Source organism: Patagioenas fasciata, chromosome 1 (genome assembly GCF_037038585.1).
Source record: "Patagioenas fasciata isolate bPatFas1 chromosome 1, bPatFas1.hap1, whole genome shotgun sequence".
Taxonomy (NCBI): Eukaryota; Metazoa; Chordata; class Aves; order Columbiformes; family Columbidae; genus Patagioenas; species Patagioenas fasciata.
The window spans coordinates 91,464,102-91,481,595 of record NC_092520.1 but is presented as its reverse complement, the minus strand read 5'-3'; the positions used below and the strand labels follow the sequence as shown (position 1 = coordinate 91,481,595).

The 17,494-nt window shown below is 44.0% G+C and overlaps 1 protein-coding gene across 3 annotated transcripts in view; it reads right to left on the bottom strand.

The window, feature by feature from the left end:
• Positions 1–2,492: 2,492 nt before the first annotated feature.
• HUNK (hormonally up-regulated Neu-associated kinase) overlaps positions 2,493–17,494 on the bottom strand; it is a 58,883-nt gene continuing 43,881 nt past the window's right edge. For 2 of the 3 annotated variants that reach the window (XM_065862582.2, XM_065862584.2), the window contains exons 7-10: positions 15,818–15,986; positions 14,083–14,166; positions 8,521–8,701; positions 2,493–5,626 (exon numbers count right to left, since the gene is read on the bottom strand). In XM_065862582.2, the coding sequence (XP_065718654.1) occupies positions 4,980–5,626; positions 8,521–8,701; positions 14,083–14,166; positions 15,818–15,986 (1,081 nt within the window). In that variant the 3' untranslated portion in view covers positions 2,493–4,979. The remainder of the gene's footprint in view (positions 5,627–8,520; positions 8,702–14,082; positions 14,167–15,817; positions 15,987–17,494) is intronic. The other variant, XM_065862583.2, reaches the window with a different exon arrangement.

The following is a 17,494-nucleotide window of genomic DNA, read 5'->3' as shown; positions in this document are numbered from 1 at the left end:
TGCACTAGTGCTGTTTTTAATCAAAATGTTATAACAAGTTTAGTACTTTGCCCTTAATTAATGAACCGCTTCTGTTTTCTTCTCTCTTGGGCTTTCCACTGGTCTGGCATCAGCAGGCAGACAGCAGAGATGCTCAGGTGAACACCAAATCCTGCTCTAGGCTCTATCCTGACATCCTTCGTTTCTAACAACGGCTAATTGCCTGCACTCAGAAAGCATCAAATTACAGGCTTCTTTTGATATTAAATTTTGAAAGGACTCAAAATGATTTCACCTGTCTTCCACCCCGCCCCCATCCATCTGTAAGCCATCTTTGTGAAAGACAATTACAAGCAATTCAAACATGCCCCAGGAAACACATGCCAATGTACCTGGTTTAGGAATCAATGCTCAAGCAGCTCCCTTGACAGAAAACCTGCTGCAAATGAGACACTTGCTCACTTCTGATGGAGCACGTTTCTCTCAATGAGAAGCGATGACATAAAGTTGAAGCCTCTCCTGGTATTCCCCCATGCTACTCCTGCTTGAGATTGCCTCCGTTGCAAAAAAGTCGTGTAAGCAGGAGGCAGGGAGCATGCTGGAGGACCATACAGTCACACCGAGTAATGAACTTGCCACACGGCTGTATTTCTGCACGTGAGTGATTTGTAGGTCTCAGTCCACAGAGCTATTGTAACTTTTTAATATGAAAAACAGGCCCTGGCGCTGTACCCAGCAGTTTTGTTTTGCTCCAGGGAAGGCATGTGGAGGGGGATACAAAAGAGAAAATTGACTGTTTGTGACCACCGAGTACTAAAAAAGCAGGGAAGAGGCAGGCAAACTCCAAACTACTGCACACTGCAAGAGCGTCCCTGAAATTTCTGCTCACTTCTTGATAGGGAAGGCCTTCATGAGCTTGGGGTTCTTGAAACAGCAAAGTTTAAGGCTTAACCACAAATGAGCAAATTAAGGATTATCTTCCTCTTGGCTTGGAGGTTTTTGTCACACCAACTGCGGAGAGGGTTTATCCATGCCACCCTAAAACTCCTTTACCACTTGCAGCAGCCCAAGACCCACCAACAAGTTGAATCTACCCACCAGCCTCATGCTCTACCATTGACACTCAGTCTGCTCGGCAGATGTACAGCAAAGCTATACTGACCACTGAGTCTTTCTCCACTCTCCTTCTTCCATACATTAGCCACATCGCTGGCCCGGGCACATCCGTGCTGGGCTGTCTCCAGGGAGTGGCTGACAAACCATCTTACTGGTGGATTAGAGACTGAAAAGTCTCCTGCAAACCCAACCCAACCTTTTTGCAGCTGCACACTAAGGGATTTTGTTGCAAAGATCAAGTGATGTCAAGTGAAAAAGTATGAAAGTAACTGTTATTTATTTTTAGGATTTGTACACCTAGATACTTGGGCATTTTAATATTTGTAAGCCCCTTTACTGGAGAAATACGAAGGTCAACACCTTTAACAGATACTGATATTTGGTTTTTGTCTTGCTGAATAAATTCAACACCTATTTTTCCAGGCAGAGGAGCCTCAACAAAATAACTTTTATCACTTTGGATCCTGATCCAGAGATCAGTTAGTTTGCAAAACTTCTAAGTGCTTCACAGCTGCTCCATTGACTTCCACACATGAACAGTACCTGAAAAAGGCCCCAGAAAGCCATGGTGCTTCCACCTTCCATCAAAAGCTTGGCGGTGCTCTTTTTCCCAGTGCATGACCTGAAGTCAAAAGTGTATTTTCAGATCTAGCAAACAGGTTCATTACAGGCTCAGTGCCAAGCCTATTGCAAACACCAGAAAAGACCAAAGCCGAGGTCTTTGGATCAGCTGTTGTAGGAAACACATTTTTAAAATTGTAGGAGGATGAAGAAACAGTACTTACAAGAACTGTGGGATCAAGGACAGAAATGCTTCAGCTGAAGCTGCAGGGCTGTTCGCCAGTTTGCATGGTGGTGCTAAGCTTAGCAAAGATAGGACTAGCCCCTACAACTTGAAGACACTATGTCCAGAAATGCAGAAAGCTGAGCAGTAAATGCTTTTGTTTATATTGGCATGATTTCCCATGGCTGTCTAAAAGCTGGGTTCTCATCCAAACTGGCCAGCCTGATTCCCTCTCTCATATCGGGGAACAGCTACATGCTGCTGAGGAGCAATTCATTCCCACCATTTTGGACCTCTGTTTTAAAGTGGAAAGAACTGGAGATACCTACCAGTCTTCACTGGTGACAAACAGAGTTTGGATGATGACTGGAAGACCAGATGCACAACTTGCAGAGGACTAGTATTAAGCATAGGAAATCCTACCTTGTGCCTTTTAGATCACTTGGGGTTTACAGATAAGTCAGCAGCCAGATTCAAAGGGATAGTCTTTGACGGGTGAAGGTAAAGGTGCTGGCAATCTTCTTGTCACCTCACCATCTTGCTGGTTGTTTTTGTACTTAGATAATCCTTGCTACATAATAACCTGGCAAACAAAGTCAGTAGTCCATGGCAATCTTGTTCAAAAAGTACATATATTTAATAATTATAACAAATACATTTTTCCCCCTGGAATTTCCTCTACTGTATTTCAGTAAGTCCCTTCTACGGTCACTGAAGTTTGACTGTACATAGCTACTCTCTACGGTGGATACATGGGCACGTTTTAGCAGTGAAATACGTATATATTCTCTATAAATATAATAAAAGATTTAACATTTCTGTTTCCATTCTGATTCTTACACATATTTACTGGGTTTTCACAAAAATATGTCTCTTTCCTGCCTCTCCCAACCTTATATTGGGTTCCAAATAAACCTGAGTTTGTAATTCAAGTCAGTATCTGCCATCTGTTCAGGTATGCAAGTCCAATGCACGCAAAAGATGGGATTTCAGTGGTCCCCGCTTGCCAGCTTTGCAGTGCAAACGTGTTCTTAGCATGGAGAAAAAGAAAATGCTGTGATGTTTTTAAATGAAAAGAAGAGCTAAAATACATCCCTTGGATGCACAGGTGCTCTGTACAAACAGAAGATGACATTTTTCAATCTGAAAATGAGTAATATTATTTCAGGGTTGTTTCTTATCATATCGGGATTTTTATGTATATTATTTTCCAGGTAACTTAGCTACCTCAGAGGTGAGTGTCCTCACTACACCGAAGAGTAAAAGACACATAGGGACTCCCTCGTACTTAACTGATGGGCAGCTTCAGTGCCAAGACAAAGGTCCCATCTGCAGAGATAAGGTCGCTTTAGGCATTCACACTCTGCTGTTTTTTCCAGCAAGCATTCAAAATACTGAACAGTCCACTTAGCTATTCTGTCAGTATTTGGATTAACATCCAATTTTTCTCTTTCAGATTTGGGTGTTAGACTGAGAATCTGGAACATGCATTCAGCTATGGGCTCTGCTGAGGACCTTCTTCCCCGCCTCTGCTGGCCCTCCCTCCCCACCAGTCCCCGTGTATCTCTCTCATGAAACTGGAAGGAAACCTTTTGAAATGGGAAACTCTCAGCATTCGCACAGACACAAAAGCAATGGGGATACAAAAGTATTTGCAAAAATATTGATAAAAATAGGGCTTGGATTCCTACTGATGGTCTCGAGGTAAATCCCTGTCTTCCAGCAACAACCCCAAGAAGAAGACAAAGCCTCTGCTGCCTGGGTTTTGAAATTACATTGAGTGGGCAGCAGTGGGGCATACGTGGGCCAGGGCTGCCCGCTTGGGAACCATGCTGGAACAAGCTCTGTTGACGTATCCCATACACACAAACACATATGCAAGCACGGTAAAGATGAAAGAAAAGAGCAGTCTTTGGCTAAACCTTCTAATTTATAGGAAATGGTTTGAAGATAAAAACAGAACCAAAAAAACGCTGCCAACCTCTCAGATATATCATTTACTTAGAAAAACAAGACCGGTATGCAGAACATGGTGCCTTTTAAGAAAGTTATCTTCACCGCTTGAAACAATACCGAATTTTTGGTAACCACTGCATTACCAGACTTGCAGTATAAAATGGCATTGGTACAGGCTCATGTGTCCCCTTATTAGTCTTTATTATTCACTGCAGCCTCTCAGAAAAGCCCTCAGGTGAGTCCAACGCGGCCTTGCTGTAACAGGGGCTAACACAGCCCTGCACGTAGGTGTGCTCTGGAGCTAGTACGACTACAAAAATCAGAGGTGAATGGATTGTTTAAACTCAGCATGTTGCAATCTGGATTACTGTTTGAAGCATCTGCTTGCAGACCCATCATATGAAAGGAACGGGCCTCTAGTGCAGTGAATTTCCATGTGATGAAACTTTTTTTTAAAGAATAATGTTTCTTCTGAATGACATCATTAAATCACCATTTTATTTAGGAAAAAAATGATTCCATTATTAGCTACTTTATGTAATTAACAGTAAAATCTGGTTTGACTTCCAATACTTTCACTTCCGAATATTTAGATCACTTGTGTCTTTATTCAAGCTTCATCTTCTTGGCAGTGCTTGTTAGCAAGTTGACTTTGGACACAGAATCTTGAGTTTTTCCATTTGTTTAGCCATGTGAAGAATGCCTGTAGCAGTATCATGTACCGTGTGGAACAGGCAAATGAAGCACGGCCAGTCTTACCACAGATCCTGAATGGGACTGGCAATCATGGCACCACGCAGCTTACCGTGGCGAATCAAACCATTAATGTTCACTGCTCTTCCAGTCAACCTTACTGCAATACTAGATGAGAGCAGTGAAAATACACATTCATGTAGCTCTTTCAAGACATGTTTTATTTTACAGTCAGATGCCAAATGCTAGTATTTAACAGCACAAGCAGAACCCTTTTCCTTCAACTTTATTAGGTAGGACAATGCCTTTCTTTCAAGCAGACCTCTGATTTTCTACATTGGACCACTGTAGTGTATTACATAGTGACAGTAACATGCCTGTGGCTTTCCCTTCTTGTTAAAAGTAAAAAAAAGGTCCCAGAGGACAGCAGTGCAAATCCTGGGATGTCAGACTAACACTGGCCGCTGACAGCATCTGCCGCGTTGAAGGAAATCTGCGTGGGGCTCATCTGCTGCAGCTGAGGCATCCTCGCTTCCAGCGGCTTGTCTGTTGCTGACTGCATCGTCTGGTTCCGCTTCCGCAGCATCTGTCCAATCCCCATCATGGGGAATCTGCCTCTGCTTTTAACGCAGTTAGGGCTGCCCAAGGGGTTGTTGGAAACCAGCTGAGTAGGAGACACTGTTTCTTCCTTTGCTGGATAAGCTTTTTCTTCGTACGTGAAAGAGACTTGGGTGGGGTGGACGGGAGATGTACTCCCTGGCTGAAACAGCAGGGACAGTGTCCTTTCACTTGAGCTTTTGTAAGGGAAATTCATTGGCGAGCCTAAAATCCTGTACTGATGAGAGGGGGAAACCTGGTCTATTTGGTCCTCTCTGTCAACCGACTCGAAGGAGTGCATGATGTTCAGGATGAGAGGAGAGTCCTTTGCCCGGCCCCCGATCCGGGCCGGCTCCTGCTGCGGGGACTCCTGCCTCTTGAGGAGCCGAGGGGTTCTGGGGGGTGGCTGCTGGACTTCCAGGTACTCCAGGGAGCTGGAAGTGACGCAGCCCGTCTTGGTTGCCAGGGGTTCGTGGAAAGGGCTTACCCCACCGCTGGAGTCTGCAAAGCAATCAGAAAAGGAACCAGAAGACCAAATTGCATTTAATAGCACTGCCTTCTCTGCCTTAGGGCAGACAGCGTCTGGCATCACCTTTAACAAATTTTAGATGAGCATGACAAATGCACTAGCAAAGCAAATGGTCTTATGGATACACTCAGGACCTAATTCCCTTACTTTCATTTGATACTTACATTGTTGTTTCATGGGTAATTTATCTGCCACTTTCCTCAAAGGCAGGAACAGTGCTTAAATACAGCAAGGCAAGGACATGAAATGGAAACCCACAGATGTCTTCAGCTGTTTGTATTAATTACATCCTCTAAGGCCATGTCTGAGAAATCTCACATTTCTCCTTTCTTAGCACAACTTTGCATGGTTTTAACTGGGTCTGTGTACTGTATTCACCAACATACCTAGAGACACAGGGGACAAGAGTCTCCACTTGCACTTTGGAGGAAAATCTGTTCTTGGTTTCACACATGTAAATATGGAGTAGCTGCACCGTCCAGACTCAGGCTGTTACAGTTGGAACAGATTTGCTGCATTGACTTCAGCAAGAATCATCCCCCAGCAAGGACCAAATATAAATGGAACAATCTTTGCAGGATTTAGTCCAGTAAAACAAAACAGCTCATAGAGAAGATCTTCCCAGTTTCTATCAGGATGCTGGCACTCACTTATGCCAAGTTAGTCGCAAGAAAACATGTTTTGCTGTGTTTATGGAAAGCTGTCCAAGAAGCCTGCTTTGCTAGGTTCCCCCTAATTGAAAGACAGTGGACCACCAGTTAATCACTGTCCATGAGTTGCCTGGGTCTCAAACCATCTAAAAGGGATATAAAATAATTCAGGTCTGTCAGGCCTCAGGACACAGCCACAAATCTCATGTATATTTCTTTTGAAAGGGATGATCTTGGCAGGGGTTGAGACCTTGCATGGATGTACAGGATGAAATCATTCACAATGAGTTGTTTGGGCACAGCAGACCAGGCTTAATCTGACTAGTTTCTTACCAAAACTGGTAAAAATTATTTGACCACTTCATTTAAGAGGTGTCAAAACATGGTTTCCATAAGCAGAGAAATGCTTTAGCTGAGATCTGAATGATTTTCAGGTTTCAGCTCAAAAAAGCAGGGAGAAACCTAAAGAGGAAAAAAAAATGTCCCTCCCTCCCAAAAGAAAAGATGAATTCTGAACAAAATGAGCGTTTTAAAATGTTTTTTACATTTTTCACAATAAGTATGCCTCACTTCTGACCAGCTCTGTGGAGTACTGCTACCTTGCAGTAGAGGTGCCTGTGCTGCCTGCTGAACACTATTTCGACTTTTTATTAGGTAGAAAACATCAAACAATAAATTACCAAGTCACTAGAAAGAGTATAAAAACACCATAAGCCACCACTCTAAATAACCCCTCGACACCACAGTAAATCTTTTACATCACTGTATTTTCCTCCCCTGCTCTGTAGTGACCTGCCCTCGTTTAATTTCCTCATCTAACAGCTGGCTACATCACCTTCCTGCTCCTCAGTGTCTCCCAGACAGGTGTGCACCACCAACACCTTGTTTTCTTCAATGACTCCCTTTCTCCTTCACTCATTTCTTCTACCTCCTTTTGCAAGCAGCTCTCACCCATCCCTCCCAGGCTGCCTCCTACCCTGTGTGACTACTGCTCTGCTCTCCTCTGCCTGTCTCCTCTTTTCCCACCTGCAGTCCTGCGTCCAGCTCTGGAGCCCTCAGTACAGGAAAGACATGGACCTGTTGGAGAGGGGCCAGAGGAGGCCACAAAAATGATCAGAGGGCTGGAACACTGCCCCTATGAGGACAGGCTGAGAGAGTTGAGGTTGTTCAGCCTGGAGAAGGCTCCAGGGAGACCTTATTGTGGCCTTTCAGTTCTTAAAAGGGGCTTATAAGAAAGATGGGGACAGACCCTTTAGCCCGGCCTGTTCCGATAGGACAAGGGGTGATGGTTTTAAACTACAGGAGGGGAGAGTCAGGCTAGACATGAGGAAGAATTTTTCTATAATGAGTGAGGTAAAGCACTGGCACAAGTTGCCCAGAGAGGTGGTGGATGCCCCATCCCTGGAAACATTCCAGGCCAGGCTGGACGGGGCTCTGAGCAACCTGATCTATTTGAAGATGTCCCTGCTCAGTGCAGAGGGTTGGATTAGATGACTTTTGAAGGTCTCTTCCAACCCAAACTGTTCTGTTCTATTCTATTCTATTCTATTCTATTCTATTCTATTCTATTCTATTCTATTCTATTCTATTCTATTCTATTCTATTCTATTCTATTCCCCATTAATATTTTTCACCCTTTTTGCTGTCTGAAATTTGCTGGGTTGGCAGTTCCACCTGCGTTTCCTCTCAGCTGCCTGTTTCACCTTCCACCACCATCAGCTGCTACTCACTACTTCTCCAGTCAGGGTTGTTTTCCTGTGCTGCCCCTTTTACCCCTCTTAGCAAAAACACATTCACCCTTAGGAAGAAGCATTTCTACCAGCTTTTGTTTGATAGTGGTCTGGGGTGAGCGTTGATGCTTTCAAAGCACCAGTGTGAAGCACGGATGAATTTGTATAAGTATGTATAAATAGAGAAAGAAAGCTGTTTTTAAAAAACCATTGTGGGAAATCTGTCAAATAAAAAGAGAAGTAAAAGTGAGGACTCATGACTGTTAAACATCATCACGGTTTTCTCAGGATGTTTTGTTCAATGTTTGATTACATTATCCAGTCCTCTTTCACATACCACCTGTGGAGCAGACAGTGAATGCAAGACCACAACTGTTTACTAACCATTTACTAACAAACACACAACACAAGACATTCATTAATACCACACATGCCCATGCATGCACATGCACACAGAGACACACCACTGGTTTTTCTCCCACTGACCTTTCTCCGGACCTCCAGCCTTGGTGACTTTCCAGTCCTTTGGCAGAGCCTTGGTGTTCTGTATCTGTGAGATAAGACAGGAAGAAGGCTGTCTATATGAAACTTGACTTTTCTCAGTTTTCTTTGGGAGTTGACGGTGAAGAATCTCCCCTTTCTTTTCTTGTTCTTTGAGTTTTTTGTCCTTTAAGTTGTAAAACAAACAAGAACAATTTGGTTTACTTAAGGGAAGTTCAAATGATCCCCAGACTTATAAGTACACCACTTACTGCAGCTGATTTAAAAACTATACATTTACAAGGAACTTATCCTGGCTACTCAAAATAACTAAATCTTCCACGTCTTATTTTCCTCTGATCTGTTTGACATGGATTTCATGGTTCCCATCTGCTCTGACCCTCATGCAGTGTTAAAGTCGGTTTTGGAAAACTAAAGGAAAAGGAAAGCTTTCTCTTCAGAGGCCACTTGTCCTAGGAGACTTCGTTGAAGTAAGCAGATAGAAGTTTGTGCTCCTCTATACCTAAAATTGGCGTCCCTATTTAAGCATCGAAGAAAGGTCTTTGATTTCTCTCTATTGCACTTCCTCTGGCATTTGAAAAGCTGAGCTGCAAAGTTTTAAAGATGTTTCAACTCTTTGAGTCACTTATCTTCTGTCCAAACAAGATCTGGAGGAACACGGTCCTTGCTTTTACAGCAACTCTGCAACTGCATAAGACATGGAGGGGGAGAAAATTACCAACTCGACCTTTCACTGAACCCTAAGCCCTTTTTATGACAGAGGCACCTGAAGGTGGGATTGCAAGCGCATACATCCTAAAAGGGAGGTTTGATCTCCAGTGATGACAGTGGAAAAACAGAACCTGGGAGTGGGACTCTGAATCAAAGTCCTATCTCACAGTGAAAATTCATTTTATCTTTTTTCAACATGAATCACTAGATTCTGCACGCTGTGTAACACTGTTTGCCTGCCACCAATTCTTGGGAGAGCCAAAAGTCTTATTTCACTTCTAAAAATCAGGCGTCACATTTATGGCCCATATTTTGCTATTCCTCAAAGACTTCAAGAATGTCTTGCCTTTCTGGAACAAATCTGTGTGGTCTGGTTTTAGATGTCAATCTCAAATAAGTGGGGCTTTTGTTTTGGGGTTGTTTCTTTAGAGGAGCATCAACAGGACATTCTTTGTGTGGTTGTAATTCTCATTTAAGCAACCTATTTCACTGTGTCTTACTCAAAAGTCACTGTAACTACAAGTCTTTTTAAAAAATGCAGGAAAGTTCCTTCACCTAATTATGTGCTGAGGCCTGTATTTTGTCTGATAATCATGCACTGCCAAAGGGCTGGCTCTCTTGATGATTTTCTTTTGAAAGTTCATTGCCATGCAGTCTATTGAAATCCTCAAATACAAAGTGATGTGCATACACGTGACAGAGGTGAAAGAAAGACACAGAAGACAATTTGGGTTCTCTTGGGCCGCTAAACAGCTCTGGAAACATACTAAGATACCTAAGAGGAAAATAACCGTATTGCACCTGCTATGATCATTCCCAGCTCAGACAGAGTCCAGCTCCCTGCACAGACGGTGTCTGGGCACCACTGGGCTAATTAACCTTCACATTTTCAGAAGTTAACAGAGTTGGAAGGAAGAGCTTCAGTGAATCACAAAAAAGTTTTCAGTTTCATTACAGTAGTGGTTAGGTGACTTGGGAGAGCGAGAATCAGAGACTTTCTGGGAACTCCTCACTGTTTTCACTTGAGTCTCCCTTCATACACACGTGTTTTGTCCCCAGCCTTCTCTCCATCTGTCCCTGATCTCCTCCGATTTCTTTCCCTTTAGCTAGCTAAAGCTGGCTAACCCTTTCACATAAACAAACCAATGCATGATGGAGCCATCATCAATTTGCTTGTGTGATACTTCTTTGTCCACCTGATGCCTTTCCCCTTGCCTTTAGGGGCTTTGACACCTCTGGCACAAAGCATTTATTCCTCCCTGCCCTTGCTGTGCTTGGAACAAGACAATGTCTGATTGGTTCCAGGCACTATCTTGGCAAGCAGTCATTACTGATGACAATGAAGTAATAACAACAATAGTAGTAGTAATAATAATAATAATAATGATGATGATGCTATGTGAATAACACAATAGAGCCAGTGGGAGCTGTACAGTTAATTCTGAGCCCACCACACTATTTTTCCTCTCAAGGCTCTGAAACTCTGCAGCCAAGTTCAGCAGAGACTGGGCTCTACAGAACATCTTTTTTCAAAGATACTTGTGAGGATAAGACCAAGTGGTGACTATATTAAGCCTAAAAGAGCCAATCAAGATTGTTAGCAGCTTTCTGCTATTTTGGATAGGTGAGGAAAGAATCTGCATGTTGGTTGCTGCAGCATCTGTTAGAATGCAGGACGGTTCGGTGCTGCAATATTTTTAGCCTAATGGTGCAAGAGCCAAACCACAGCTCCTCACCTGCCAAGTGCGCCTGAATTTGTCTTCACACTGCTGTTATGTGTTCTAAGCAGCAGTAACACAGTCATCCCATACAATTAAAGCACTCCCGAAAAAGAAAATTCACATACCTGGTGTTAGCAATTAATTAGTTTACCCTTGATGAAAGTTACAAGTAGTCTTATAAGTATTTGTAAAACTTACTAACATTGTTTCTCTTAGACCATGGTTGTGAGAGGGGAAACGACCAAAATCCTAAACTCACAAAATGCCACATATTATTACGTTTTAAAAGGAATGGAAGATTTCTTTCAGGGGAGTTACGAAAGTTTGCTCTTCACTGTACCATGCACAGCCGTGCAGTGGCATGCTGTTGCACAATGCAGGAGTTGTACCGGTATGTTATACTTGAATAGGTTTGGCATTACATCATGCTCTGCTATTTCCTGTCCTGACCTCGACCTGAAAACCTACTCTAGTCCCAGCAATAGAATCTACAGGAAGATAAAGGGTATTTGCGTTGGCCATGTCTGAAATGGTGACAGGGCAATGACACAAGCTCTTAAAAACTGCAAATTCCTGGAGTCTGAGCCCACTAGCTACCCTGCAGCAGGCAACTATGCCCGGCACTGGTTCCCTGGATTTGCTGGAGGGACGACTGCCCATTCCCTGGGGCCTCTACAACAAGGAGAGATGTAGAGAGACAGCTTGCTGCCTCCCTCCTTCCCTCCCTCTCTCCCTCCTCCCTGTGCTACTTGTCTGCCCTGAGCACTCCCATGCAACCAGCCTGCCACATAGCCAGCTTATTGAGCTCCAACAGCAGCTCTCAGACCTGGTGCTGAGCTCAGCAGCCCAGACTGGGAAACCTCAAGGAGAAGAGGGGCTGGACACGACCACTGCCCACCTGCCCTTCTGCCCAGCCCGGCAACCTGCGGTGCTGCTGGCTGGCAGCCCTCACCCGTGGCAAAGTCCTTATTCCGCATGGCTGGAGTGATGGGGAAGAAATTCAGTTGGCGGCTGAAGCTGAAGCTGACCAGCTCTCCCCCTGCTATTCCCATGGCAACACATAGCTTATGCTCTCCTTGCAGTGCCTGCCGAGGGACCAGTGCCTCCTGGCTCCCCTCTGGAAATGGGAGGTGATAAGGGGACTCTATGTGCAGCTCATGAACCTGACTGAGCCTACAGAATCCCTAGCTCTGAGTCCCAGTGGCACCCCCTGATCCCAGTGGCACGAATGAGACACTACCAGGGCTGTGTTCCTATCCACATGAAGACATTTTAGAATCATAGAATCATTTTGTTTGGTAGAGACACTTAAGATCATCGAGTCCAACTCTAGCACTAAACCATGTCCCTAAGAGCCTCATCTAGACATCTTTTAAACCCCTCCAGGGATGGTGACTCCACCACTTAGGAGAGATGTCTGCCGTAGTTACAAACAGCAGTAGCCTCCCAGGGTCTGTATTCATTCAGCTGTGCTGCTGTAACTGTCCTGGTACAGTAAGGGTAACATAATCCCCTTGTTGTAAATACAGCTAAAGCAATATAAAACATGCTTTATACTCCGCTATGCCCATGCAGAAAGAGAATACATGGTATTATTATCCCAGTGTCTGCACTGTGATTGCATCAAGGTAACTATTTCAAGGAAGAAATGACACCCCCTCATCCCTAAATTGCTACGCTGGGACTAATTCTGAATGCAGGATAGGCTTTGGAGGGAGCCTTTATCTCTAAGTGTGCCTGCAAGCCAAACTGGGGTCATACAGTGGCACTACCATTAGTTTTTAATTATCCGTAAGGAAGTCAAATATCAGTTCCCCTCTAGAGGCACAGAGATTTCAGGGCCACCAAAAAAACAGACCATGCACTTCTCTATGGCAGACCTTGCTGCAGGCTCCTCTGCACGGGGCAGGTAGGCAGAAGCTGCAAGGTAACGCCGGATGGCAGGCAGAGCTACTTGTGCGTCTCTGTCATGGCACAGATAGTGACACCAGCCCCTGCAGGAAGCTGGTCCAGAGAGCATCAGGATGCACCATGTGAGATCTGCAGCATTCACCTCCAAGTACCTGCCTGTGTTTCCAGGGGAAGGTTGCCCTGCAACAGCTTGAAGTAAGCTGTCAAAGAGCATTTTGAAAGATTACATTCATTGAGTCCACCCACTGTTGATACATTTGAAGTAAGGTGGTTTTTGATTTATGTAAGGGAAGAATGATAAGTACTTTGCTCTGATATTTCCATCTGGCTTGCAGTTCAACCTGTCTTGGAAGCAGTCTTTAAAATAAACAAAACCAGTCATGGTACAAATCTGCAATTAGATCATCAATCTGGCACTGAAAAGTAGTTTTTGAAATAGGTAGGCTCTTCAAGAATACTGCCCTTTGTGTTGGTAGGTAAGACTTGCACAGCTCTCATTACTCTTGTAATATTAATGCTTGGCAAAGAATCAATCAGGGAAAAAAAATCCAGCTGTGAGAAAAGGCTATTATCTGATGTGTGTTCTTTTAATACAAACTATTTTCCCTGTTTGCAGGCAAAAAGACTGGAGACTGACAGAGCAAAAGGTGACCTGGTTAAATCTTTTTTTGCTAGTTCATGCATCACTTCTGCTAAGAAGCAAAACATACTAACCTGGGCAGAGTTTTGTGCTAAAACAGTTTTATCATTTCTTGTAGACAACTCAGGCTTGGGCCAGGACACCAGGAACACCAGATGCCTGGGGAGGGTCACCCTGGCTGTCACTCAGCTCTCTGCCCTACACCACCAAGGTCTTGAGACTCAAGGCAACATGGTTATGGTCTTCTTACAACACCAGCAACTTGCACCCCAGAATGAAACTACAGAGCCCCCTGAAGAAGTTTGCATTACTTTGCTAAACAGAGCATTTAAAACTTTTATTTTCTTCATAAGAGCTAAAAGTCACCCTTACACTTCAACCCTAGGTGGTTGTTACTTGTTCCTTCAAAAAGAAATTGAAGGAATTATTTGTCCTGCACAGGCAAGACCACAGGTCTTTGTTTCCTCCACAGGTCCAGAAACCAAACACGTTAATCACAATCACCAATGTTTCTCAAATTCAGTCTGCTTTCAAAGTACCTTAACAAGCTTTAACGAGCTTTACCTCATAGGAGTCTTTATTTGCCTTGTATTTTTCTATCTGGTATAGTTGGTTCTTGTGGCAGATATTGTCCTGGCCTTCAGACTTCTGGGGAGAGAGAAGCACAGAAAAGTAAAGTATGTAAGATAATTACAGAAAACTAATGTTCAATTAATGTTTAATGGATAATATCCATTCTTGGCTTTCAGTGGAGGAGCATCACCTTACAGAGATGGTGAATTTAGTCCATTACATTTTAAATACCATTGATGGCATCATCATTAAAACAAGCTTGCTAAAAGAACAGAGAAAAGAAAAAAAACTAAGAAGCTGTTGTCAGATCAGAAGGGCATCGGGGATAATTTCTCTAAGAAGCAAACACGTGACAAAAACACCATACAACCCACCCTCCTGCCTGTGGAGTCACATAGGAGCCTATAGACCCTCAACTAGTTCAGATTCCTTGCCAGACCACAGGCAGTTGTGTGGAGAGGCCACGCGAAGAGAATGGCCAGCTTGTCTCTGTGTGCTGTGCCCATCATAGCACTTCAGCAAGTACCATGCAAAAGGGCCTGAGAGCTCCCCGTGAGGCCTCATCTGCAGTTCTGTGTCCAGCTCTGAAGCCCTCAGTACAGGAAAGACATGGAGCTGTTGGAGAGGGGCCAGAGGAGGCCACAAAGATGATCAGAGAGTTGGAACAGCTCTGCTGTGAGGACAGGCTGAGAGCACTGGGGTTGTTCAGCCTGGAGAAAAGAAGGCTCTGGGGAGACCTTATTGTGGCCTTTCAGTTCTTAAAAAGGGCCTGTAAGAAAGACGGGGACAGACTTTTTAGCAGGGCCTGTTGGCGACAGGACAAGGGTGATGGTTTTAAACTAAAAGAGGGGAGAGTCAGGCCAGACATGAGGAAGAAATTTTTTGCGATGAGGATGGTGAAACACTGGCACAGGTTGCCCAGAGAGGTGGTGGATGCCCCCTCCCTGGAGACATTCCAGGCCAGGCTGGACGGGGCTCTGAGCAACCTGATCTAGTTGAAGATGTCCCTGCTCACTGCAGGGGGTTGGACTAGATGGGCTTTGAAGGTCTCTTCCAGCCCAAACTATTCTATGATTCTATGGTTCTAAAAGGAAAGATGACATGTGGCAGCAGGCTCCTGCCCTAGAGAAAGCTGCTTTGCAAACCCACCAGCAGTGTTTCTGACCCCTAAGCCATACTCAGGGGCCAGAAAGGTTGGCAAGAAATTAGACTTTATATTCATACTCTTCCTCATGTAACACTTCCAGCTAAGCTTTCCCTTAAAAACTAAATAAAATATTAATCACTCTTAAGCTTCCCCTTGATTTCCTGAATGAAATTACATTGTGTTATTGATATTTCAAGTGCCAGAATTATCTCAACATATAGACAACAGTACGCCACAAGTCACAAGTAAGGCTCTGCACGGCAACAGTTTGCTCTCCATAGAGCTTATCTGCAGGGGTCCTCCTATGGAAACAGGGATTCATGAGACATAAAGCCCATCAGCAAGTATCTCTGCAACCTGAGGAATTGAATTCTTATCTAATTAAAGTTATCAGTTTGCAAGGAGTACTTCCCCTTCATAGTTACTGCTACAAAATTAGAAAAACAAACACGCAAACAAACAGACAAACAAACTTGGGTAAAGTCTTGAGATAAAATTCCAGCAAGCAGGGAAACTTTTAGCACTTTTTTTACCTCCCTCACCCACTTATCCAAAGACTCGTCATCAAGCGGTACTTACCCTCAGGCTTGCCAAGTAGCGCTCCAGCTTCTTATTAAGCAGAAAGTAGATGGCAAGCGTGTGACTTGCCCTGTTTGAAAGCACAGTGTTGATGACATCGCTGTTCTTGTAGCCGAGTTTCTCTGTCATATGGAGCAGCACGCTTTGGCTGAGGTCCTCCAGGTGAATCCTACAGAGAGAGAGAGGCAGAGCATGCCATTTGTATTGTTCTCCAAGCCACAAACCCTTGCCAGACATGGGGGACGTGGCAGGGCGTAAAGAATGGGCCTGATAGGCTCAGTGACATGGGAGTAATGAGCTCTCTCCTCCTGTGAGCACACAGGAAAAAGGGAGACTATTCAGGCACCACAGGAAGCTGTAATAGCTGAACAAACAGCATTGTTCCCACCATGTCCTACCCTGATGCACAACAGCACGGTGATGCTCAGGACGCCACCATTTTTTATCCTACATCTGAACAGGGAAGACTGTCAAGATCATCTGGCTGGTTTTGAAGGAAAAGAGGTAAAATCCAACTCAGGTAGCTATATTTGGCTTTCTGAAATGACGCATTCCTTGCAGTCAAACACCACTGCACTCAGCTTCACCCCTTACCTGTGGCACAATATTAATGCACTAAGCAGGTAGGGAATTTCACACCAGAGAAATGGGTTGTACAGGGATGGTAATTACAGCAGCTCTCAGAATGGTAAAACTGCTGCTTTACTCATGTTAGTTAAAAGCACAAGTACAAGACATGTTTATGTACATGTTCTCCTATAATGTCAATGACAGACTGAGCCAAGGCGATAAATGGAGAACAGCAGCCCTGTGGAAATGGCAAAGCATCTTCTCAGTCTAAGTTAAAAGCAGATTTTCCAAAGAACTCTGCTCCTATTTAGATCTCTAAATGTGCTGGCCAGCTTCCCAGATGTACCTGTCAGTTCCCATTCATCTCCAAAGAAATGCTGGGTTTCATTTGGTTTCTAAAGGATATCCCTTGTTCCTAATATCAAGTCAAGTATATGGCTAAGGCAGCTTAAGAGAGCTTAGGTTGTGGGCTTTTTTACAACCTACCTTCCCCCTTCAAAAGGACCATTCTCCCCACCTTTCCCACTCCTGCCCTGCGGTCCCACTGTCCTGTGCACCTGTGACGTGAGAAATCCCCAGACAGAAGTCTAGGTCTGATGTAGAAGACTTAAGAGAAGATGCTAAACACAGTCTGGAAAATATCAAATAGCTCTTTTCCTTTTTTCAGCGTGCTTATGAACATTCGTTCTGCAGCTAAGGAATGCTTGGGGTTGTTTTTTTTAAAGTTCAAAAGCAAAACTTATCTTGGCCATTGCACATTAAAGCATCTGGACAGCAAAAGAAATTCAAGCAATTTCTATTTGAAGTGCTCAGCAAAATGGGAAATTTTTGCTTGCCTTCAGGGAATTTCCTTAATAAAAGCAAGCTTATAAAAAACCTAGGAGAATATTCTTCTGAAAATGCAGTTTCTGCCGTTCTTCTGCCCCATCTCCATGCTCCCTCTTCCTACCAAGTTCTTGTGTTGGGAACAACAGATGTTAGAGCCAAAATGGTGGAAGAGCACTGCAAGAACACAATGCAGCTTCTTGCTTGTGTTATAAAAAGCATGACTGAGAGAGGAAGTGATTCCTTGTAAATTCAGTAGTGGGTTTTGCAAAACTATTTCAA